The sequence below is a fragment of the Arvicanthis niloticus genome, chromosome 19, assembly GCF_011762505.2.
Source record: "Arvicanthis niloticus isolate mArvNil1 chromosome 19, mArvNil1.pat.X, whole genome shotgun sequence".
In the NCBI taxonomy this organism is placed as follows: domain Eukaryota; kingdom Metazoa; phylum Chordata; class Mammalia; order Rodentia; family Muridae; genus Arvicanthis; species Arvicanthis niloticus.
Window position 1 is genome coordinate 46,002,697 of NC_047676.1, and position 25,258 is coordinate 46,027,954.

Below are 25,258 nucleotides of genomic sequence, written 5' to 3' on the forward strand. Positions count from 1 at the left end.
CGAATGAGCTTTCCTGCTCAGCTTGGATAACTGGGGTTCAGTATGTCTTCAGTCTTCTCAGTGCTACCCCGCTGGTTTATCACCACCTTTGTGACTTTGAGCGTCCTTCCTCTGCTCACTCACCCTAGCTTCTCACACAGATCACCAGTTTGTTGTCCACCATCTTACTGGGAGTTCTCAAGCCAACTTTGTTTCTTTGTTTTTGAGATAGGGTCTCACTATGGCCTGGAACTCACGATGCACACCAGGATGGCCTTGAACTTACAAATAACTACTTGCCTCTGTGGAGTGTTGGGATTAAAGGCATGTGGCACTACGTACACCCAGGTCCAAACACATGTTAGAAGGCGGCTTATAGTAATTTCTTCAGTTTTAATGATTTGAAAATGTTTCACAAGATAGTACAGGATTGTCCCCTTTTATGTGTCCTCAATGCTTGTCCTAAAACAGGTAGTCATGGTTTGTCATAGCTCCAGAAAGGCAAAACCCATTCTGGGGAAGTTGTCTTGTTTGAGTTCACTCAGCACCTAAAAAGATAGCCACGGTGGAAAGGAGGGACTCAGGTGAGGTGGGATGTCTTCCCGGCCCTCTTGCTGTGGTGGGGGGACAAGTAGTCTCCTTCCTCATCTTCTGTGTGCATTGGCATGGTTTTAGGACACACAGGTGTTAGTGGAATGTCAGAAGTTGTTCAGGTTTTCAGAACCTGACACCCGTTCTGAAATCCTGAGATCACTGTGTAGCGGGAGTTCTTCATGCTGACTCCATACCCCCCATGCTCTTAGAAACTTGTCCACAGGGGTCTTCTAGTCCATATGAATGTGTGATCTTCCTCTGTTTGAGGTAAAGCTTTCTACCTCATAACCCTCACCTGAAGGCAAAGGGAAAATTGCCCCAAATTAGATCAGCCTGAGTGTGTTAAGTAACTGCTGTATCATCAGTTTGGAGAGGTCCAACAGTAGTGCTTTTCCTGACAAAGAAAGGCCATATGAAGGAAGAGTCAAGGTAAAGAGTAAGGGAGAAAATCACGGAAGACTCACAAGGATGCCTCCCTGTCCCTGGTGAGCTGGATAGGGTGGCGAGGCATAAGGCGCAAACAACAGTTGACTGCTAGTTACCATTTAGAAATATTTCCATCAGAGTAGGTTGGGATTCTTAAAGAGATTTGGGCACTTGAAAGATGGCATTAGAATTAGGAAAAAAAAATATCAGACACCGCAATCTTTGATGAACGCAGATTGAAGAAGTTTTGTGACATATTTTGTGTTGATAACCTCATACCTTTGGGTTAAGTTGTCTTGGAGGTCAAAATATTTTAAAGTTTGATTTAAAAATCTGAGTAGAAGAATAATCAGTGCTTGTTGTAGCAGTTTGAGAGCCCAGGGAACCCCTGCCAGCATTAATAGTACTAGATCTCTGTTCAGTACACTCGGATCTGACTTGTGGCACTTACATGAAAAGGATCATTTTTGCACTAGCTGGTTAAGGGCTCCATTAGTTTTCTTAAGGACCGTTTTTCTTTAATGGCAGTGTTGTTTAGAATACCTATTGAATTATCACCTTGTTGACTCTTGATTATGATGATTGCATGTGTACTTGAATTTGTGTGTGTGCGTGCATGCATGCATGCTCTACACATGTTGCTGAAAATTGATCTCAGAGTCTGTAATATGCCAGGAATGTGCTCTCCTCCCAGCCCATATGGTAAACTGTTGAGTACCGGCTAGTCTTGCTCTTTTGAGTTCTCAGTTATGGGCTTTGTCTATGTTTAGAATTCTCCAATACCATTTTTATGGAGGGACAAAGTCTCTCATGTGGTGGACAAGAAGAAAGGTGATCGTGTTAAGTGGGAAGATGTTCATTTTATAAATGTCAATTTACAACTCTCCATGCCGTGGTGTCTGACTTCTATACATGCAAATATGTGACATATGGAAACAGTTTTCTTGAACTAAATGTCTAGAATATGGTTGAGCCTTTCTTCTGAGTCAGACATTTTTTGTTTTATCTTTGCCTATCTCATGCATGGTTTTATTATTACATATATTATATTTGGTATGTACTGGTTAAGGCAGGATCACCCTTATTTTTGATATTTTTATTATCTATCTACCTTTTATTTAATAATACTTTCTCTCTATAGAGAACTTTTTATCAGAGGGATAAAGGAAACTAGAATGTCTATTAAAAAATATTTATGATTTTATATATGTGAGTACACTGTAGCTGTCTTCAGACACCAGAAGATGGCATCAAGATTCCATTACAGATGGTTGTGAGCCTCCATGTGGTTGTTGGGAATTGAACTCAGGGCCTCTGTAAGAGCAGCCAGTGCTCTTAACCACTGAGCCATCTCTCCATCCCCCAGAATGTCTGTTTTTAAATAGATTATATTTGTGGGTGAAAAACTAAATATTTATTATATGACAATTTTCAGATTTTCCTATTGTGAAACAATTTGTGTTTATGGAATACCCTTTTTAATTTTTTTTTTTTTTTTTTTTTTTTTTTTGGTTAAAAAATTGTTACAGCACATTTATCTTGTCAATGAAATTTACCTTTCCCTGGGAGGTTTCTGTTGTTTGGGGTAACTCAGGAGAGGCAATAAGAGGGGTCCCAAAGTCGTATATGTGAACCCTTGCCATTGTCTGCCAGTCATTCTCAAGCCACATGCAACACTTCTCCAGTTTTCACGTGGTTGGTGAAGGGGAACTCAGACACCATCTTGATGATTTTTTTTTTTTTTTTTTTTTTTTTTTTTGGACATACCATAAATAGCAAAGGGCCAAGAGAACTCAAAGGGTCTCTTGATTTAGCACTCAAGTTTCTGTCAGGCATTTGAAATCAGGAGGAAATCGAAGCCCTTGATGTTCCCAAAGGGATATCCTTTTTTTTTTTTTTTCATTCAGGTTTGTCCCTCACTGGTAAAGGTGGCTTTGGGGGTGGGTGGCTGGCTGAATGGATGCTTATCTCTTGCCTCTACCCAGCATCTCCGAACTTCCTGGTAGCTTTTCCATGCATTTAGGAAAGAAGTAGAGGTTTGTTCATTGGCCAAGTAGGCCACAAATGACTGGTACTCAGTGGTTGTCTTAGCTAGAACTCTCCAAGGGCAAACGACCTCCTCAGTGGGGCAAGCATTATACTTCCAGATGGTTGTATGTAGTGTTCAGCTGGCCATTGATGATGGAACTTGCAGAAGAGTCCTGTCTGGTTTTGAATTGAAGGTGCATTGCCTTCCATGCCCTTTTCTTTAGGCAATATTGTTCGATAGAGAGGGTTCTATAACCCTGTATCTAAGCTTTTCTCTGTGTGAGTTTAAAAACATAATCACATGAGTTACTCAGACTATGATATGTTTGAACAGCTCTCCCTGTAGCTGCTGTTGATGGATGCTGCAGTTTAGGGGTATATATCATATATACATACACACATGTATTTATACACATAGGTATTATAAGTATTATATTAAAAGATTTCTCTGGTCAAAATTTGTGAAAGGGACATCTGCTACCTTTGCTGTGTTATTGGTTGCTTCAAGGCAGACTAGATCAAACACTGGGGTGGGGGTGCAGTTTGGCTGAGAAAAAAGATAACTAAGCCAGGTGACTTATACTTGAAATTTTACACAGACGAGAGGGAAGACAAGAACTAGATCTTGTTCATGAATCCCATGTATGAGTGCTGCTGTAAAGTAATTGCTTGCGTTAGGTGTGACCAAGGTGTACTGCAATCCATGCACTGCAGTCCCCTGTGCCAAGCACCTCGGTGCTGTTGTCACTTGTCTTCTCCCTGATAGAGGAATCTGGTTATCATTGGCTTGAATGTTTCCACGTGTTTCCCCTTGCTGCGCTGTCCAGAGCCACTTGTTTCCAGAGTGAGGATTTGCCGTAGCATCTGGGCGCAGAGGCTGACCTCTCCCTTTCTTGTCACCTAGGTTTCCACTTGAGTGGCACAGTGACAGAACCTGCAATACAATCGGAGCCAGAAACCGTTTGCAACGTGGCCATCAGCTTTGATCGTTGCAAGATTACCTCAGTGACCTGCAGCTGTGGAAACAAGGACATATTTTATTGTGCCCATGTTGTGGCACTGTCTTTATACCGCATCCGCAAGCCAGATCAGGTCAAACTGCATCTTCCCATTTCAGAGACTCTCTTTCAGATGAACAGAGACCAGCTACAGAAGTTTGTTCAGTATTTGATCACAGTGCACCACACAGAAGTCTTGCCAACTGCTCAGAAGCTAGCAGATGAGATTCTCTCCCAGAATTCAGAAATTAACCAAGTTCATGGTGAGTATGACAGATGATGTAATTTTTCTCTAGATTATTTTTCATTTACCAGCCCAATTATGCATACAATGCAGTGTGAGAAATGAGTCCTCAGTAATACTCTCTGACAGAGAGATTAGCTTTATAGCCTACAACATTTCTTTTGGAGTATTTTATGCTAGAAGGCAAGCCCTTTGGGGCAAGAGCTAGGGTTGTGTTAAGTGTGGCTCAGGCTGGCCTTGAACTTAAGATTGTCCCTCCTCAGCCTCTTGCCTCTGCCTCCCACCTCCCTGGAGTTACATGTATGCCACAGCACATCTGACAGGTTTTTTGTGCTCAGAAAAATCTCATTTGTTAAGAAATGCATCTTACACTCCATTTAGTGTAGTTACATTCCAGATAATATTAGATGTTAGTTATACAAAACACTTGTCATTTAATTTATACTTTGCAGCAAATGAATATGTACATATTAATTTTAACTTTAAAATTTACTTTCTAGTACAGGAAAATTTTTTTGACTTTTCATTTTTTTATTTTTTTTTCATTTTTTATTGGATATTTTGTTTATTTAAATTTCAGATCTCCTTTTCCCATTTCTCCCTCCCCCATGCAGGAAAATTTTTATATGGTACCTTATAAAAGAAAACAAACTTTAGAAAAATATCACAACTTAGAGTTTATGATATATGTTGGTTTAAAAAACACAATTTTTTAAAAAATTAGCTTAAAGGAATATATGAGACAGTTAAGAAATATATCCACCAACATTTTCTCATACAATATACCAATAAAATGTAAATAATGCTAGGCTGGGGGTGGCTCATCTACGGAAAGTGCTGGCCTTGCAAGCAAGAAGACCTGAATTGTACTCCCAGAATCTGTGTTTAAAGGCCAGGCATGATGGCAACTTGTACATAGTGTGCTGGGGAGGCAGAGACTGGGGGATCCTGGGGGCTTGCTCTTCAGACCACCTAGTGTACTTATCCAGTTAAAGTCAGTGTCCCATAAACAGACATGCATATAAGCACACACAAGCCACAAGCATAGCACCCGAGGAATAACACCTGCGGCTTTAACTTCTGGCTTCCGCACATACACAACACAAGTTGCTTATGCTTTTTAAATCTTTAGAAATACTTTTGTAAGTAATTAAAATTACATTGAGGAAAGTGTCACAGTCTTGGCTAAGCAGCACAGGTACCTAATATTATTAAATTTGTTTTATTTACATTATTTTGAGGTATGGGACAAGTCATTAAACCTTGTTCGTTTAGTTTTGTGAGTGTCTTCAAAGTCATTACTTCATAGCTCGGGTAGAAATGTTTATGGAAAGCAGCGTTATGCCATTTAAAAACCATGAGATGGCACTCTGATGGTATATGAAGTCTGAATTCTGTTAACAAATACTACAAACCAGCACCCAGGCCAAGAAGGAGGCAGCTCTGAGCATCTGTGAGGTTTCCATATCCCACCTCCACTAGCTCCCCCTTGATTTGTGTTGTAATCATTTCCTGGGTAGTGGTGGCATTTTTACATCATTAAATGCTGGTTTGTCTTGATCTGTTCTTAAACTCTGTATATCATACAGTATGATTTCTATACATTTCTTAATAGTAGAATTTATCCATCTTTCAGGTGCCTGTAATTCATTTGTTACTATGTATCGGGTGTTCACCTGTCTAATCTAGGGAAATACAGTGTGACCCGAATATACATATAAATGTAAACATTCTAATAGATACAGTTTAAAAAATTTTTCTGATACGTGTAATAAATATTGCTTCAACAAAAATATGTATATAGTTTATATTTTTATATCATCCATATTCTTGGGTTTTCAATATTTTATAAGTAAAATTCAGTATATGGCTCACAATGAATCTGTAAGATTTTATACTGTTAGGATGAGGTATAAAATAGCAAGCAATGTTGATAGTTCAGAATGGTTACATTTATGTGTCAGTGATTGTGTATAAATAGTGTATGTGTGCACTGCATTCTTATATGCGTGCATATTATCGTTTAGGGAAGTTTATAATTTTCCACATGAAGTCTGAAAGTTGGTGCCTGTTTCATGCTTACAACACCCCAGATCACACGAGAGCCACCTGCAAGTCTGCAGCCTTGGGTGGCTGATGGTAGCAGACAGCACCACGTTGCTGTGGAGTGCTCTGGGTATGACAGTGCCACTGTTTTCTGATCTATTTCCACTGTTGATGGGCCTTGTTTATACTAGAGCTGCTATGAACATTCTTAGAAGTCTCCTGATAATGTACTATGTGTGCTTTCTGTCAAAGGCAAACTCATTCAGTCAAATTTCTTCTGCTGCTTCCCATGGCAGGCCTGCTTTACTTAAGTAGCTGTCATAAGGCGCGTGAAGCATTTCACTTGGACAGGGCTGCCCTGTTCAGTAGCAGGGGTATAAACAGCTATGCTGCAGAGATGCCTTTGGCCCACGGAAAGGGTGTGGTGTAGGTGCTTCTCTAGAAGGCATCTGCTCTATAGGATCGTCTTCCTCAGCCCCTGCTGCCTGGTGAACATTCACACCACCCTACAGTCATCCCAGAGATTTCTCAAGAGCATCTAAGGCAGTGGTTTTCAACATATAGGTCGAAACCCCCTTTAGGGTCTCATATCACATCTTTACGTTTCCTAACAGTAGCAAGATTACAGTTAGGAGGTAGCAGTGAAATAGTATGATTGGGGGTCCCCCACAGCATGAGGACGGCAGCATTGGGAAGGGTATGAACCACTGATTTGGGGCTTATTAAATGTGGGCAAATAGGGTATAGTTCTTTATTTTATTTTTTCTTAGATCAAATAACCCATTAAAGTCACTTTGTTCTCTGAATTTTAATTTAGCTGAAGGCGTCATCAACAATTATATATTCGATGGCTTTACCTTGCTTTGAAGGTTAACAGCTCCCAAAGATTATCTAAGAAAACTTCTTTAGTCCATTACCATGTTGAAATTGTGTTCCTAATAATGTGAACTATGATTGTTTACAGAACGTGTTCACGTAACATTCTTTCAGAATCTCTGAGATTGAAAAGGCAGTGTTTAAGAAAGGATGATGAGCAGTGCAGGCTAGCCTGGAATTGGAACTATGCCGAGGAGCACAGGCTAGCCTGGATCTGATTTTCAGAGCTTGTCTCTGAGAAGAGTTGCTTGAGAGCAGAGAACCTGAGTGGTGTATACTGCCAGCTTTCTCCTACTTAATTCCTCCCCGAATTTGGGCCTAGAGACGGGCCATTTACACAAGCTGTCTACTGCCTTCCACTCGGGTATGACAGTGGTGAGGAAGGGTGGGAAACAGGCGTGACTTTACAAGATGAAATGGGAAGTATCTTCCCTGGAGGGCCTGACTTACCATTAGACTAATGACATGGTGGAGGGCAGGGCTAAAAGTGTTCCTCGGGCATTTGACCACGTGCTCTCACCTGCCTTCAAACACCTGTAAATAAAACATTCTTTCTTAAACATTAAATGTTTTCAGAACAGTACTCTCTTGTATTATTTTGGGCTTTTTTAAGAAAAGAAAATCAAGAAAAATTCATTCCATTAATTTTTCATATTATCCATCCCACTGTGCTCAGCATTGCAAGTGTACAGTTGCAGTGGCACGCACACCGTGATTCCTGTAGTCACAGACACAGTGAAGGCAGTCTGAATACGATTTGTCATAACAGCAGTCTTGACATAACAGCTCTTCATTTCATTGTGTTTCATACATTTTTCTATGACTTTATGATAAAATTAATCCCTGTATGCTCAAAGTGGCTGCAGGGTATTTAATGTTAACATCCCACCAAGTAGATTGTAGCTGTGTATTTTTAAAAACAAGCTTTATATTCTAATACAACTTTCTACCTTTGATACTATTTTCTTTCTTTCTTTTTTTTTTAAAGAGGCAGAATCTTTACTAAGTACTTACCAATAGATCTATTGATTTCTGAGTATTAACTCCACTCCCTTAGTTATGTGAATTGGTGCTTTTCTGGCTTTGTTTTCTATTAAAGGTGATGCTCTAGCCAGGCGTGATGGTGTATGCTGTAATTTCAGTTTTCTAAGGAGGAAGAAGCAGACTTGTGACTCTGAGGCCAACCTGGTTTATATGTATAGGAAGACCCAGTCTCAAAGCACACCTCCAAAGGAGATGGCATTCTAAATTGGCAAATTGTGGCTTAAGGACAGAATATTGAACTTGAACACTGAAGTCCAGGATTGTCATTTTTCTCATACTTAAAACACTCATCCTCTTACGATAGCTTTAGAAAAAATGATGCTGTGGATATCTATGATATTGCTAAAAGGGTATTCAGCCTTATCTCCTTGGGACACTTTGAGGAGATAGCAGAAGGCTAGCAAAGTGGCTCAGCGGCCAGCGGTGCTTGCCACCAAGGCTGACTACCCGGGAGAGAGAGAGAGAGCCGATTCCCACAGGCTGCCCTCTGACCTCCCTTATGCATGCCATGGCACTTGTACACCCATAAGCCCCCTCCCACATAGTAAATCAAGAAAAGGTCGTGAAAATGAAATGAAAGCAGAGGGAATCTGCTTTCCCCAGACTGTATCCAGAGAGCCATCCCCTCCCAACCCCCTCGCTAGCTTGTACTGGGCTAACTACAACAAAGGAACAGGTTACCAGGAAACCATATCGACCTTGACCTTGAGTGAAGGAGGAGGTCATTTAGTGACCCTTTTAAACTTAGGCCCTAGGCCAGTTCCCAAAGTACGACAGTGCTCTTGCACATACCCTGATACCATCTCAGTCAGTGCACATTCACTGGTGTGTCAGGGGTAACATGACCCCTAAAGGCCAACTCAGCTCTGCCCCATCTGCAGAAAACAGAAGACAGCCAGGATCCATGCTTGAAGGTCTCATCTGTTGGTTCTTCCAGTGTGCATTGGATATATACTATATTTCTTTTTTAAAAATAAGTTTATTTTTATTGAAACTTGTATGAATTTTTTTCATACTAGATTTTGATCATTTTTTTTTATATAACTAATACTATAAATCCACCTTGCCTGTCTATCTCTCTCCTTAATTTGGCCTTCAAATACTTTGTCTGATCATTTTATTAATCAGTGTTTGTAAGGCTCCCAGTTACTGCCAAACTAGTCTACACACACATTCTCTTTCCACTTGACTGTAAACATGGAGACTCGCATTATGACCTGTGTATGTTGGGAGCATGTCTGAAAGTAATACATAATAAGCACTCCCTCATATTTTTAAAATAATCCTCTTTAAGTTCTGTCTTATTCTTAGTAGGAAATTGGTGTTTTTTTTCTTAAGTACGCATAAACACATTTGAAATCCACTGATGAGTGACAGTTGGGGCGTCACCTGATGCAGGGCGCATGTGGAGTTTCTCTTCCCTTTATCTCCCTGTGGCTGGTCATGTTCACTGTAATTGGACTCGCTTTAGCAAATGGCCTTTGGAAGTATCCTAGGGAGGTATTTGATCATGCTAACCTGTCTTTATTGTGGCACACTCTGATGCTGACAGTTGGCACAGTCCATGTATGATCTACTTGGTGGTCAGTACACCGTGCAGGAGAGAACGTCTCTGTAACTGCACGATCTTGAAAAAGTAGTAATGTGAAACCTATAGAAAACTCTGAAGAATGGAGTTTTAGAAGTATGTGAAGATAAAAAGGTGAGTCCTCATTGGCTCCCTGGTCCTAACACCAATGCCCCACCCTAGCACCCCGTGAAAACAACATTGTCTGTACCCTGTAAGATAGTTTTTCCTTTGTGAACATACATACACACATACACACATACACACATACACACTTGAAATGTTTAAAGCTGTATTTGTAGTTTCCTAAATAGGTATAGCTATGTTGCTTTAGTTTTAGTGTTCTAAGTTATGCAATTGTCCCTTATATGGGTATATTTAATTATTAACCTCATGAGTGACGTACAAGAGGTACTGTCCAGCTTTTCCTATCTATAAGTGTTGCTGTTGAGACCATCCCTTGGTATGTGAAGTTTTTGGTTTTTTAATTTTAATAATTTTTAGTTTTTAATTTTTTTTAAGTAATAGAATTCCAGTAGTACAAATGCCAGAATAAATGGTATATGCATTTTGGATTCTATAATTGCTACCAAATCTCCCTCTAAAAATGATATTTTACTCCAAGTTATAACCAAAATTTGATGATTGTATCATGTATTAAATGTATCTTTAAAAATCTTGGTGGACTCTGTGATCCACAGCTGCCCATATGTAGATATGGACATCCACAGACCATATATGTAAGTTAGAGCGTTTCTTTCCTTCACACATTTCACATTGGCAAAAGAAGTCTTGAAATTGGATGTCTCTTAATTTGGAGGAATTACAAAATCTCTCACCCATGAGGAATTTTCTCAGGTGTAATGCAGAGATTGGCACTCTGTAGCCTCTGGATGCTGCAGTTCAAGTCACCCGTCACAGTGACGGTGGTAACTACCGAGTACTTGAGCTCAGTAGTCTTTATCATGTCTCTTTTCATCCACAAGTGCCTTCCTTCTCATCCTGCAGGCATCTCTGACACCCTGAGCCCGAATCTATGGAGAAACCAGTAGCCATGTCCAGTCTCCTCCTTTGTTCTTTCTCCTTTAGTTGATCCTCAAATCTCTGTGTGTTAGCTAGGTGAGCTGGTTGTTCTCATTGGGTTTCTTACACCTCCCTCTGTAGCCTGTTCAGTATTTAGTAAGAGTCAGTCTTTGAAGCCTGACTAATGTGAGAATCTAGCCTCTGGCCCCTATGTTTTCAAGCCTAGTTACTGGGGGCAAGTGATCTCTTTAGGCCTCAGTTTTCTGAGTACCTTTTTTATAAGATGGGAAATGTTCAGAGGGTAAACACTAGACCCTGTTGTCACCGTCACTGTGATGTGTTGAGCTGCATCTGTAGGCTGCAGAGTCAGTAGTAAATAATGAAGGAAAATATTTGCAGACTCTTTTTGTTTTATTCTATTCTTTTGTTTGTTTGATGGTTTTTGTTTTGTTGCTTTTTTGGAAACAGTGTCCTGCCTCCTGAGTTGCCTCCTGGGACTACAGGTGTGTGTCACCATACCCAGGTTACAAACCAGTGTTTTAAACCATCATTTAAAATAAACAGAGCAGACTATTGCTAGAGCTTGCAAGCATAGAAGAGCCCCTTCTAATAAAGGCTGAGGCTTTTGATTTAAAAAGAAAACCTTCTGAGAACTTGGCATAAATATTTATATTGTGTACCAAGTAATTGTTAGGACATTTTATCAGAGAAATAATGGAAAATGACGTACCTGTTACTATGCAGCTTTTTTATGCTGTTTATATGCTACATTTTTAATGAGTGTTGGAAAACACACATGCTTTATTGCTTTTTTACCCATAAAAGATACATGAATAAACTCCTGAAGACTGAAGTAAATGAAATGATATTAAGGGGTGAGGGATGGTCAGAAGAGAGGGAGACGGTGGAGGAGGGGCTGGAGACTGACAGCTCTGTCTCTCATTTGCTTTCCAGGCCTCTAGGTAATTGGTTAGAGCATAAGTGGGCATGCATCAGGCCTCCCTCTGTCATCAGCCCTCACAGCTAAGAAACCAGGCCGTTGTCTCTACAGCTTCTGGAGAAGCCACCACATCCTCTCCTGGTCGGGAGTAGACTGCATGGGATGTCTGTAGAGGAGCTGAGGGAGGGTCTTGCTGTTTGAACTACTACAGAATTATAAACTGAAATGAAAGCATCAGCCAGACACCATCTTAAAATGAGAATTAAGAATGGAATTTAAATCTTTTCTAAAGAACATGTCTATTCAGTTCACATCGTATTTTTAAACAGTGTTCAGGTTTTCTTTCTGCTCTAAAGAACAACCTTCTTTTGAGTCTTAAGACACTAAACTTTGCTGTTTTGCCCTTTTCTCCTCAGAGCTAATGGTTACTGTCATGGTTTTTCCCTCAGTTTGTAAGACAGGCCATACCCATTGACGTAATGTTTTCTAGCATGAACAGTAGGCACTAAAACGGTAGATAGTGCTCTTCCATAGATCTCCAAAAGAGACTAATCACCTCTGCAGTGTAGATATCTGCTGTCTGCATTCTGCCCAAATAGTGGAAATTTGATAGTTTCAACAAAGGGGAACATTACTTCTAAGTCTAAATGGCTAAAAGCAATATTTGGGGGACCATGAGAAGGCTCGATGGGTAAGGACATGCCACCAAGTCTGATGAGCTGAGTTCAAGCCCCAGGGCTCACATGATGGGAGAACTGACTTGTCCATGCACCACACTAAGTAAATGTAGAAAAATGAATGGCTGAAAAGACAATTTCTTGAAAGCAGTTGGTCAGAGTAGAGTCAGAGAAGAGAAAGAGTTACCTTCTCATCCTGTATTAGAACTCAGAACATTCCAGAAGTCTTCAGCGACTGTGTCTTCATGGCTCAGTTTGTAACGCACATGGTGAGTCAGTATTATCTAATGCCAAGAAGAGACAGCATCTGCAGTGTGAGATGGTCGTTTCAATACACATCTTAAAATGTGCTTCCTTTGGGAAGAACGGGGAGAGTTGCCTGAGTGGTACCTCGGGATCCTGAGTACTTTTCTCTATTAGTAAGATCATGACATGCCAAGATGCTTGGCATTCTCTCTAATGGCTGAATCCTTGTTCTTTCCTACTTGACGGAGAAAAATATGATTGAGTAGGTCTGAAGTGATGCTAAGGCATGCAGTATGCCCTAGGAACTCTCACAAGTTTTAATTGTGGGAACTAAGTAGTAGAGTTTGACTAGACAAAGATTCTTCGTGTCCACAAATTCTCCTCTGCTTCCTCCTCTGCTGTCATAGTACCAAGGTGGGAGGTGAGTCAGATTCACACATACCTGTCTGGAGGCAAGTAACTGTTTCACTGCTAACCTTCCTGCCAACTCCCACCCCATGGTTAGTGTTCCTTTCACCCAAAGACTTGAAACTGAAGAATTGAAATTTAGTAATAAAATACCCACAATGTTTGATTATACACTGCAAATATTATAGCACTTATGAGTAAGAACAAAAAACACAATAACTTTTAAAAGCATTTAATGCATGGATGTAGTGATTCTGGTTCCTGCCTAACTTGGGATATTTAATAGTAAATATATAAATAAATGAACTATGTTTTTCTTTGCATTTTCTTTTCAAAGTTAAATGCTTAGAGGGTTGTCTCTGGTTATAGATGGCTATTAAGTTTATTTTTTAAATATTTATTTATTTGTTCTTGAACAGGCTGCGTGTGAGAAGGTCACAGTAATCGAAATGGATGGATGGGTGAGTGGGTGGATGCATGGATTAGGGACTCTGAATCCCTCTCAGACACTCTGATATCTCAGTCTGAGATACTCAGGCTAGGTTATAGACCTAGTAGTTTCTATAGCACCATGTGTCCTGTAAGATGAGAGTCGTGAGAATGAACATGCCATAAATAGTCACTGTGAGGAAAATGGAAAGTCATGTATGGACGGATACTTTACAGTGGATTTGTTTGTTGGTTGGTTGGTTTTTTTCTTGTTGGCGTTTTGGGGGGGGGGGTTGGTTTGGTGTTTTTGTTTTGTTTGTTTGTTTTTTGGGTTTTTTCTTGTTGGGTTTTGTGGGGGGTTTTTTGGTTTGGTTTGGTTTTTTTGTTTTTTGTTTTGTTTTGCCTTTCAAAAAGAGTCATTAGGGTGAAAATTTACTTTTGGGGGGAGGGGTTCCTCCACTTTTTGATACTTTTCCTGTAAGTGTTTGATCCCCAGATTGTCTAGGCAACAGAGACAGACAAAAAAAAAATCCTCACTCTTACACAGCTGGGCCGTCAGCCTAATTGCCCAGTTCCTAATTAGAACAATTTTTTCCTCTTCCTGGGAAAGTCTCCCAGCTCTTCTAAGAGGCCACACATCCCCACTGCACTCACTGCCTTTCCTCTAGCGCTTACCTGGGCTCCGCGGGGCTCTCTCCTGGCTGCCTTTCTAAACCTGCACTGTCTCCCATAGCATGTCCTCTTTCCTGATGAATAGCCTCCTCTGCTCTCTTTTAGTCCTGTCTCCAAGGTATTCTGCATTCCACACTCACTATATTTAAAATTGAACTCCAACATCTGAGCATTCTCTGTTAGTGAATTGTCCTGTATTCTGTATAGTAGTTTAGAAACCAGTGCTCTGTGCATGCCACGATCTTACCCTCCCTCACATGCCCACATCTTCACCCAGTCTTCCTGCATCTGTGTTACCTTTCCCAGGCAGTTTGTATAAGGAGATAATAATGCATGGTCTTTTAAAAAACCTCACTGTCAACATAGACTTTTCTTCTCTTGTTATTTTCATTCAACAATACCTTCAGATGCATTTCCATGATGATACACGGAGACTGTCCCCGTTCATTTTCATGGCTACCTAATTAATATTTCATGGTAGGCTGTTGGGATTGATGCATCTTAGCATGAAGAGTATTTCATTCTACTTCAGGCAGCACCATCATGAGTTCCCACTCACTGTCCCTAGGGGAGAGAACCTGGGCTGCTCAACTGTACAGCCTCAGAGTCTGTCTGTCTCCCAGGATTGTCTTGTGCTCCTCCACCCAGGGCCTCTGCTCTCAGGTTGGATGAACTTCTGTTCCGCCATACACCATAGTTCTTTCTGCCTAAGGCGTCTGCCCAAGTTTTTGGGTTTTTTTTTGTTTGTTTTTTTTGTTTTGTTTTGTTTTTGTTTTTGTCCCTCATGTGACCCATGCCTCTTTTCCCTGCCTATAGATGACTTCTAATTAGCTTCTACTCTTCTTAAGGCAGAGCTCTCAGCTCCTTGCCATTTCCTCATGGTATTGTATTCTAGCAATTCATGGCCAACTCAGAGTTCTGTAAGTCTTCTAAACTCTGACTTATCTGTAAAGGGCTGTCACGTCACCGTTCAGTACTACACATATACATGCATTTGTATTTATTATTATTATTGCACTGATTTTTCTCTTACTCAAAACCATGCTATCCTAATAGTATGTTCAATTCAACTATAGTATGGTATAGGATTAATGTAAAGGAGAATAACAAATCGTTTTACAAAATGAAACAGGCCAGATCAAGTTCCAGGACTACACAGAGAAACCATGTCTTAAAAACAAAAACAAAACAAAACAAAAACAAACAAACAAAAAACCCAAAAAATCCCCACAACACACACACACACACACACACACACGAAACAGAATAGCAAATATCAGACCATTTAATTATGTTAAGGGTGTTTCTTTTCAGTTAACATATACCTGTGACCATATAAGCACATAAATGCATATAAATTGTATTATTATTGTAGGTGCAAGTTAAAAAAATTAGTCTTTAAATTAGTTAAGAACAGGGATTCTGTGTGTTTTGGAATACCATTATATTTCCCTGTCTTGCCAAGAGGCAGGTCAACAGAGTTGACAGCTGTGGATATACAGACTGACTGACTGAATAAATGTCACTTTTTAGGGTGGCTCTTACTCCACTCTGCCCTTCTCCTAGGGTCAAGCAGACCCAGTTCCTAAGGAGACACGAGTGGTTATCTCCTTGGTCAGTTAATTTTGTATTCAATCATTAAATGACAAGTGACATAGAATCATATCTATTAACTGTCTAAAGGCTCATAAAGGATATGAGACATCAGGAGTAAAGTGTTTTCATATTTAAAATCTTATTAATGCCATTGTTTTATTTATTTATTTTTTTAACAAATAATGAACCTTAAATTTTTCCCCCCAAGTATCTGGGTAACTTTTAAGTTTCCCTGGTAGCCTTCACTCACTGGGTTTATTACATAGCTGTTATCTTTTGTGTGTACTTCAGCAATAAAATATTTATGCAGTTTGGCAAGGTAATACTACAACCTGAGTTAGTACAACAGCTGCACTGCCTGCTCCCATGTGTCTTGATTTCCCTTTTTAATCTTTGTTTTCTGCAAGTAAAGACTTGCGTCAGCATGTTGTTTATACAGTAGCAGTTAATGGTGAAGCTTCTTGAGTTATCATAGGAAGGGTGAAGGACTCTGCCGAGGTGACTTGTTCTGTATTTCTAGGTGTCTTTGAGAAATATTTTTCTAGTTTGTCCTATGTAGATCTTCCTACATCATGCATTTGCAATAAGACATTTTTGTGGCTCTCTAACCCTTTAGAAAACGTGTAAACTTCTCTTTAAAAGCAAAGAGGCTGTACCCCTACAACATGGAGATACCCGAGTTCGACAGTAATCTGCACTTACCTAAGCATAGAATAAGGAAAGTCTTGGAAATCCAAAGCAATTTGCATTTATTTAAGTCATAAATTGGTATGTGTAATTGAAACTAAGGTAAACTTTAAAAGTGTCTAGGCAAAATCAGAGTCTGACTCATTTCCAGACTTTTTCTCAAGATCTCTGCATACAGTCTTGATCCAGTGTGTGTTCCCTTTGCTTTCCAGGTGCTCCTGATCCTACGGCGGGTGCTAGTATTGACGATGAGAACTGCTGGCACTTGGACGAAGAGCAGGTGCAAGAACAGGTTAAACTGTTCCTCTCCCAGGGAGGGTACCATGGATCAGGGAAGCAGCTTAACTTACTCTTTGCAAAGGTATGGTTGTCAGTTTTGAAGATGTATTCCAAGTATAGGAACATATATGGTAACTGTGTGGTCCTGTATTGACTGGGATGGAGATCTTAAGCTAATGAACCAGTGAGAAATGTGTTACAATGCAAGCTTTAACTTGTTAAATTGACTTTCAGAAGCATAGGGGGCCATTTTGTCTCTCTTAGTTACTATAAAATGATGCTAATTTGTTACAGTTTAAAGAGAAATTTTCTTTCAATATCAAAAACAATGTAAATCGTTTTAATGTTACTTGACATCCTTTCAAGTGTTTTTTTTTCTAGTTAGTTTTCCCACATGGAGCATAACCATAAACATAACACTTCTTCTACACACACAGCTTAATAATTTTAGTGATACTTAATGTTAGTTTCAATCTGTAAATTAGTTTCATAGACTTCAGAGTTCTAGATTCACTAAGTGTATAAACTAACAACTTCAGAAAATTGTCATCTATAAAGCTTTGAGATGAAGTCTATTAACTGATAAGTTTCTCATCTATAAAACTAATAGTAACATATCTATTTTCATTGTTTTGATAGTAGTGTTAAATAATGGTGTTATGTTTATTTCAGCTATTAAAAATAAATGGTCTAAGAAGTCTGTGGTATCTTTAACACAAGTTCTCTGTGATCAGAAGCATTGTAGAGCATTTGGTAGCATACAGTCATTTCAGAAACTGGATAAAATGCTTTTTAAAAATAATACTAGGGTTAGCAAAGATGGCTTGGTGAGTGAAGTGCTCCCTGCATGAGAACCCCAGAGCCCACATAAAAGCTGGGTCTGGTGCCATGTTTGTATGCTCAGCCTTAGGGAGTGGAGTCTAACAGCCCAGCCAATGGGTGGTTAGTTATGAACTTCCAGGCTCATTTATAGACTTGGCCAAGAAGAGAAGAACAGGTGGAAAGTGATAGAAGCCCCACGTCAGCCTCTAACCTCTGGCCTCCACTTTGTGAGCACATGGTATGCTTGAACCTACACATGGACACACCCATATGCCCCCACCCTAAACCCTCACACACAAAACCAATGCTAAACCATTATATTTCCCTTGAGGAGGTAGTCACTGTTGTAGATAATGTACTAAAATTAATTTTAGGGGAACAATTACTTTTATTAGTTGATACTTTTGTTAAACAGCTTCTCTGGTAGTCACAAAAATTGAAAGTTGTGCCTTTATGTCTTGTGTTCATTTATTTTCAATTCAGAAAGATTAGCATGAATTCTATTATTAAATATGGCCAGAGACTAGTGTATTCCATTAACAATGTTTATAGGCTATATGTAAATTGTCAGGTTTACAAAAGTTTCTCTATACCATAATGTATTTAAATCTATAGAGATTTCACACATAATTTCATTACTTCTTGGTACACAGGTACTTCAAATTTATTATTCTTTAGAGTTAATATTTTGAAATTACATTAGCTGTAAGCGATAGACATACTTGAGATGATGACTGTACAGTTTGGGTTTATATGCTTAATAGTTAAGCATTTATTTCATTACTGTTGCTGGCTACTAGCTTAGAAATGTGTCAGTCTAAGAAATAAATCAAATCCATTAGATTTGCAGACAGAGGAAGCACTTCATGTGTATTCATGTCTGCAAAGCACCTTGTGGCCAAGTGAAAACAAGGTAGAATATGTATTTTAAGCCAGTCTATAGTTGTCACTTTTGTCCCTACATGTTATATGTGTATTACCATAAACATGTGAAGTAATAGAAGCAGGTCATTTTTGAGATGTAGAAATGTGTATGGTTGTTTTTAACCTTAAGGCAAATGTGGACTCTGATTCCAGCTGTTATTTTTGTCATTGGGCAGTTACTTAGTTTCTCCCAGGCTTTGGTTTTCATGAAATGAGTTATAGTCTGGTTTAGTCTACACATTGTTTGGAAATTTGGTGATGAGCATAAACATATGTCAAACTCTGAATTGCAGTGTCCAGCAAATGACCGCTCCCTTTCCTCCAAGACATTAGCTGTCTGTGGCTTTCTGCTCCTTCTGTACTGGGAGTAAACTTTAAGGATGGCCTTTGGGTTCAGGGAACAGTGCTTATAGGTGCTTTATAAGACTCAGATGCACAAGGACCTGAGGGAGGTCAGTACTTATGCTTGCCCAAGCCCGAGGTAGAGGACTTGTGGTCTGTGTGGGCTGCAATATTACAGATGAGCCATGTTTTTTCTTGCCTTGCCTTTCATGTCAAATCCTGATCAAAAGAATTCACCTCCCCATCGAAAGGACCCTGATTTACCACAGGGACAACTGGTGTTGTTAAGGCTCTGACTTGCTTAAATACATACTGAAAGTCATACGCTTCAAGGTTGTATGTGCTCATTCATGGTTTCATAGCACAGAGAAAGGGGCATGTCACAATTTTAGCTTTGACAGTCCAACTTCAGTTACTAAGTCAGAGACTGGTTTTGTTGTTTTGGTGCATTGTGGAACATTTACATAGAGTGAACATTCTTAAAACCCCAAGTTCTGTCCAGTTCCTCTTCTCATTGCAAGAACCTTCTCATGTGAGTGAGTGTCCAAGCCCTTTGTGTCTACAGGGTCTGTACTGACAGATGAAACCATCCATAGACTGAACATAAGAACCATTTCTCATGTTATTGAGTGTCCACAGCCCTTTGTGTCTACATGGTCTGTACTGACAGATGAAACCATCCATAGACTGAACATAAGAACCATTTCTCATGTTATTGAGTGTCCACAGCCCTTTGTGTCTACAGGGTCTGTACTGACAGATCATACCATCCGTAGACTGAACATAAGGACCATTTTTATTGAACCTGTACAGATTTTTCTCCTTGTCACCCTTGGGTGCCCCAAGAATTATTATAATTATTAATAAACAACACAGTATTGTGTTGTGTTGTATCGTAAATTAATGCAAAGATAATTTAAAGTGTTCATGTAGAAATATTAGAAATTGGGCAACTGCGGATTTTAATGTTTCCATGAAGTTCTGGAACCCACAGATGCTGGTGCTCTCATATGTAATAATTCAGCAACAAAGAACATGCCCAAATTATTAATATGTCTGAAAAAGTAAACTTCTAGCACAATTTTGTGAATATAATAAGAAACCTTGAGTTCTGGGGATAAAATTGATGAATTGTGTGATATGTGAATCATGTTTCAAGAAAAGTATTATACTATCAGATCAATTTACAGAAGTCCTAAACCACAGTGGAGTGCCCTGGGTTCTGCTACCCTGGTGGCAAGCATAGTCAATAGGAGAGTCAGGAGCATGTGAAACGCTTTGTCATTGTGTGTGTGTGTGTGTGTGTGTGTGTGTGTGTGTGTGTGTGTGTGTGTGTTTATGTGTTTATGGTATGTGTCCTTATACTGTTTCTGTGGTCCAGCAAACATGTGCCATCACACACCCCTGTGAAGCATCAACACCTTGTTAAAACCACTTTTCATGGATTTGTCAGGTTTAGATACCTTTCTCTGTTGAAGCATGAATTAGCTAGTCATCTATTAAATATAGTCTGACCACAAGCTAAGTTTGGTTTAGATAAAAGGAAACCTTAAAAACTGACGGCAGAAACCAGGTGCTATGGTACATGCCTGTAATCTCAGCAGTCAAGAAGCTGACACAGGAGGATCATGAGTTAGAGATCAGATTGAGCTGTATAGAAAAATGTATGTGTATACCATAGACTATACACATACAAACGCACACACTCAATGTGCACTTTTACTCTACATGTGAAACGTAGCATAATTGTTAAAACATTTGAAATAGAAAAGTCGAGGAAATGCCATTATTGTATGTGGCTTCTAAAGCACATCTTATCTAATTGGTGCTTTTCATCATTACATTGTGGTTTAGGATGCAGACTTGCTTTTCATACTTTTGTGTGCCTAAGAGGACTGGTGTGAAATCATCTCTCTCATACACACATGCAAACACAGACCCTAGAATTAGAAATTAAGTTGTTTGTCTCTTGTGTTGTTATTTATTTATTTACAAATTTTAATGTTTTTTGTTTGGTTCCCCCATAGGTGCGGGAGATGTTGAAGATGAGAGACTCCAACGGGGCCCGTATGTTGACCTTGATCACAGAGCAGTTCATGGCTGACCCTCGCCTGTCACTTTGGAGGCAGCAAGGCACTGCAATGACTGACAAGTACAGGCAGCTCTGGGATGAGCTTGGTAAATGAGTTTTCTGTCAACCTGCATTGAGCTGTGTGTAGATAAGACCACAGTTGGATATTAAGAACATGGTCCAGGGATGCTGGAGAGAGCTGCTGCATGCTAGCCTGGGCCAGGGTGCTTTGGGCTGATGAGTGGGAAAAGCTCAGACTACTGTATGAAGCAAGCAGCTGTGGCAGGGTTAGGGAGGTGAGTAAGGCGAGCACAGGAATCTCCATTTAGGTACTTGGCAAAAGGTTCTGTATGTTTACAATAATGGCTTCCATCAAGGACTGGTCAGTGACTGTTTCATCTCAGTTTTTGAGTCTGCCTTCCTTTTTTCTTTCATTGAAATTCTCAAAAAATGGTTTGGATAACTCACTTTTTTCCCAACTGATACAGACCTAGGTCAACCATTGTTCTTGAGAATGGGAAAAACTCTAAAATTTATTGTCTAAAATCTCTGGTCATTAAAGATATAAATATAGCAGGTAGTTGAAAAAATGAGACCTTTTCTTAAGCATGAAAATACTTGTGTGAGTCTTCTTGTTCAATGCTCATTGTTATAGAAATAAAAAAAAATGTCATACTAGTTTCAGGAGAGGAAAATGCTTGCTGCTGTGTAGAGTTGGTGACATTTCTGTTGATGAGTGGCAAGCCACTACTTGATTCATTTTGATCCCAGGCCTAGATAGCTCAGGAGGAATAGTTGTCTGTGAAGGTTCTGTCTGGTTGTAATGGAAGGCACTTTCGAGAGAGAGCAGCTATTTAGAGGTGAGGACATGAACCTAAGGGAGATCCTAGAACTTGGTGATGTGGAGTCTTCAGGATTGTATGGCCAGCTCCTAAAAAACTGATGTCTGGCTTTCTCACCTGCTTCTTCAGGAACGTGACTCTTGCTAGAAACTTTGGTTGGTTTGTTTCTATACAAGTACGTCTGCTACTTGCCAAATATTAAGGTGTATCTGTGAGTATTTTTCTGCAGTGTTTCTTAAAAATAGTTCATTGTGTTCATTACTGATGGTCTCAGCATACATTTTCCAAAACCAACTTGGAAAGGTGAGATGTTCGTTCGTTTGTTCTTTTTTCCTTCCTTCCTTTCTCCCTTCCTCCCTTCCTTTCCTCTTCTTTCTTTTTTTCTTCTTTGGCACTTTGAAAATATTCAAGTGGCACTTATTTTCCAATACTTTACTTGGTCCCCTGAAAATATGATAGTAGCTCCCCCAATCCCAGTCAAATTGAAAATCGATGTATAAACACAGTAAATAGCTTCCGTGTGTTGCCATGAGGTTTGAGGGCACAGTGTGGAATTGAAGAAGAAAGGGTAGTACATGGGTTAAGTAATTTTTTTACAAAAAGATTAAAAAGGACGAGCATTGAAAACCAATAATGAAGGGGATCATGTAGGGAAAATACTGGATTACTGTGAAGTGTATACAATTTTAAGCTGTGGTACTCAGAAATATGAAAGCATAAATAACTAGTTAGGAAAACAAATGCCACTTGAATATTTTCAAAGTGCCAAAGGAAGGAAGGGAGGAAGGGAGGGAGGGAGGGAGGGAGGGAGGGAGGGAGGGAGGGAAGAAAGGATACAAAATGATAATGTAGAGTGAAGTTTGCATCATTCAGATTTAATCTTTAGTCACATCTCACCTTTCCAATTTGGTTTTGGAAAATGTATGCCGAGACCATCAGTCAGCAGTAGGAAATCTCATTGGGCAAAAGTTTTTGGCAGCTGATACATATTCCCAGGACAGGACTGCTTTATAGAGACCCAGGCTTTACTCAAGATGTTTGATTGCAGACAAGGATCAAGAACACAACTACAAACACACACGTGCACACACACATACTCGCTCTCTCACTTTTTCTCCATTACCTCACCCTGAAATCATTGCTAGACTAGTGAACTCAGCCTGGATGCCAAGTAGATCACTGGCCATTGTAGTGGGATCCGAGGTCTATGAGGAATCCCCCACAAAAGTCATAGTGGCGATCACATCCTAGTGTCTGTTCACCAAAAAATTAATGTAAAGTTCCTTCTAAACTACAAAAGGGAAGGCTTTTGCTTCTTAATAAAATGGGGGAATTTGACTTTGTGCCCCTACACAGGGCTCACATTGCTTCAAGGCTCTGCTTTGGAATTAAATGCTGAGCACTGCCAGATGCCAGACATTGAGGAGAGGCTGAGTTTTGTCTGCAAATGGGATCTGCAAGTTAATTGGTGTTTTCTGCAGGCTTCTGGCTGTGAAATGAAATTGGAAGCCCTTTAGCCACATGGATAATACAGGACCTGAATACAAATGTCACATGTCACCATCAGGACCCACTGTGAGACAATAGTGTTCCCACTCCAACATTGCACCATTACAGATCATTTAAATATGGGGATTACATTTAAACTAAAAGCCCCATTTGCCTTTTACTGCAATTTAAATGTCCTCTTAGCAAAAGCTAAGTGACAAATTAAATGGAAAAAGTGCCCACATTTTTAAAGCTGTAATGCAAAACAACCTTTTATTGCTTCTCATGTGCCACGGATGAATCATTACACTTGTCAACCCTAAACCAAGCCGTAATTGGAGCAGCTCCTGCTATCAACGTGGGGCCGCTCCCTCCATGACAGCTTAATAAAGCCGAAACTGTTAAATTAAATCTCAGATGCTTAACTCCTTAGCACCAGTGGATTCGATGGGTCCGTGTCTGGCAGTGGCCAATGCACCAGGAACGGAAAAAGAATCCTGGCATGAAAGCTTCCGTGGGATAAGAGTGTGCAGGCACCCTAGCCAAGGAACTCTGCTTCTTGGCAAAGGCATCAGGTTGTCAGCCAGGAGATGACAGACTCTTTTTCAGAGGACCAGATAGCCCCCTTCCCAAGATTTGTAACTTTCTGGTTAGATGTGATTTATGAAGTTTCACACTGTTGATGCTTCAAAAGTAGTTGAAAGTAACACATTCCTTTTTTTTTTTTTTTTAACTTTTCCTTTTCATATAAATATGCAAAGTTGGTTTCGGTAGCCCGTTTCTTCCTCCCATTCTCCAGCTCCCAGAGAGGCTACTTGTTCCCAGGATTACCTGTGCCTGTGACACTCATTCGGTCTGAGGTAATCTTTGTGACTTTCTCCCAGATGCTCATAATGAGAGATGGAATAGATACAGATGCATTCTGTTATGACCTTGCTGTTACGCCTCATTTGCACACGCATTTATCTTGTGCATGAATCAGTTTTTCAAATATTAATTTTACTCAGTGTGTGTATGTGATGCTCATTTTCCAAAACACAGGGCAGTATCCTGAAGATGACCACCTTTGTACCCTCAGTAGTAGGTATGGGGGAAGTACGACAATCTCAAGACAGAAAAGAAAGCCCGTGGCGATGGTAGAGAGGACACAGGTTTGATCAAGGCTTTGCCTTTGGAAATCCGTGGAAGGCACACTTCTGCACTTGCAGGCTTTATTAGTAACACACATATTTTCTGGAAGGCAGATCTTAGAAATAGCTTGTGGATTGAAGGATCAGCCCTGTGCTGACTTGTGGAGAGCACAGTTAATGTTAACCCTAAAAGCTGCCTGTTCTCTGGGCTTAATTACCATGCAAGTCTTTAGGGTGTGAAGGGGTATAGTGTAACCTCTCAGGCTTCATTGGGTCTCTTTCCATAAATGTTTTATAAGACTGTAAATTTACTTTGCATCATAAAGCTATATAGATTGTGGCTACCAGTCTATTAACACCTAATTAAAATGGATGTCATTTAGAGGAAATAGTTAAATGCAGTTTAAACTGCATTTGTCACCGGGAGAATTCTTGGTTTCATTTTTCAAGGGTGTAATACCTTTGCCCACCTTTGTTAGTTTTCTCTGGAGGAAGAACTTGAGTTTGCTGTCTGGTACCTGGAGACTTCTCATAGGAGATAGGAGCTGCGAGGACAAAACAAACCCATACTGAGCTTGTTACGAATTTCATGAGAACAAGGTGATGGCCCTTGTAATCTTCTCACATCTTCTCTTCTAGGAACCCACTTCTTGGTGAGAACAAATAGGCAGAGTTTAATGCTTCTCTAATTTTATTTGAAGAGTAAGGCAACCACTACCATGATCCAGAGCCAGGTTTGAGACAGAGTGCTAGTTACATAGACTGGGGGCACTTGGAGTCAGGGTCAACTTACAGTTACCAGTAGAGAACTCGGCCCACCAATTGCAGCCATATTTATGGTGAAATATTAAAAAAAAAAAAAAAAAAAAAAAAAACCTGC

The 25,258-nt window shown here is 39.8% G+C and overlaps 1 protein-coding gene across 1 annotated transcript in view; it reads left to right on the forward strand.

Annotated features, from left to right (window-relative positions):
* The window catches only part of Zswim6 (zinc finger SWIM-type containing 6), a 165,890-nt gene that overhangs the window by 99,647 nt on the left and 40,985 nt on the right, over positions 1-25,258 (forward strand). Inside the window, exons 2-4 of the mRNA XM_034523557.2 lie at positions 3,932-4,288; positions 16,693-16,841; positions 20,875-21,025. Coding sequence (XP_034379448.1) covers positions 3,932-4,288; positions 16,693-16,841; positions 20,875-21,025 — 657 coding nt within the window. The remainder of the gene's footprint in view (positions 1-3,931; positions 4,289-16,692; positions 16,842-20,874; positions 21,026-25,258) is intronic.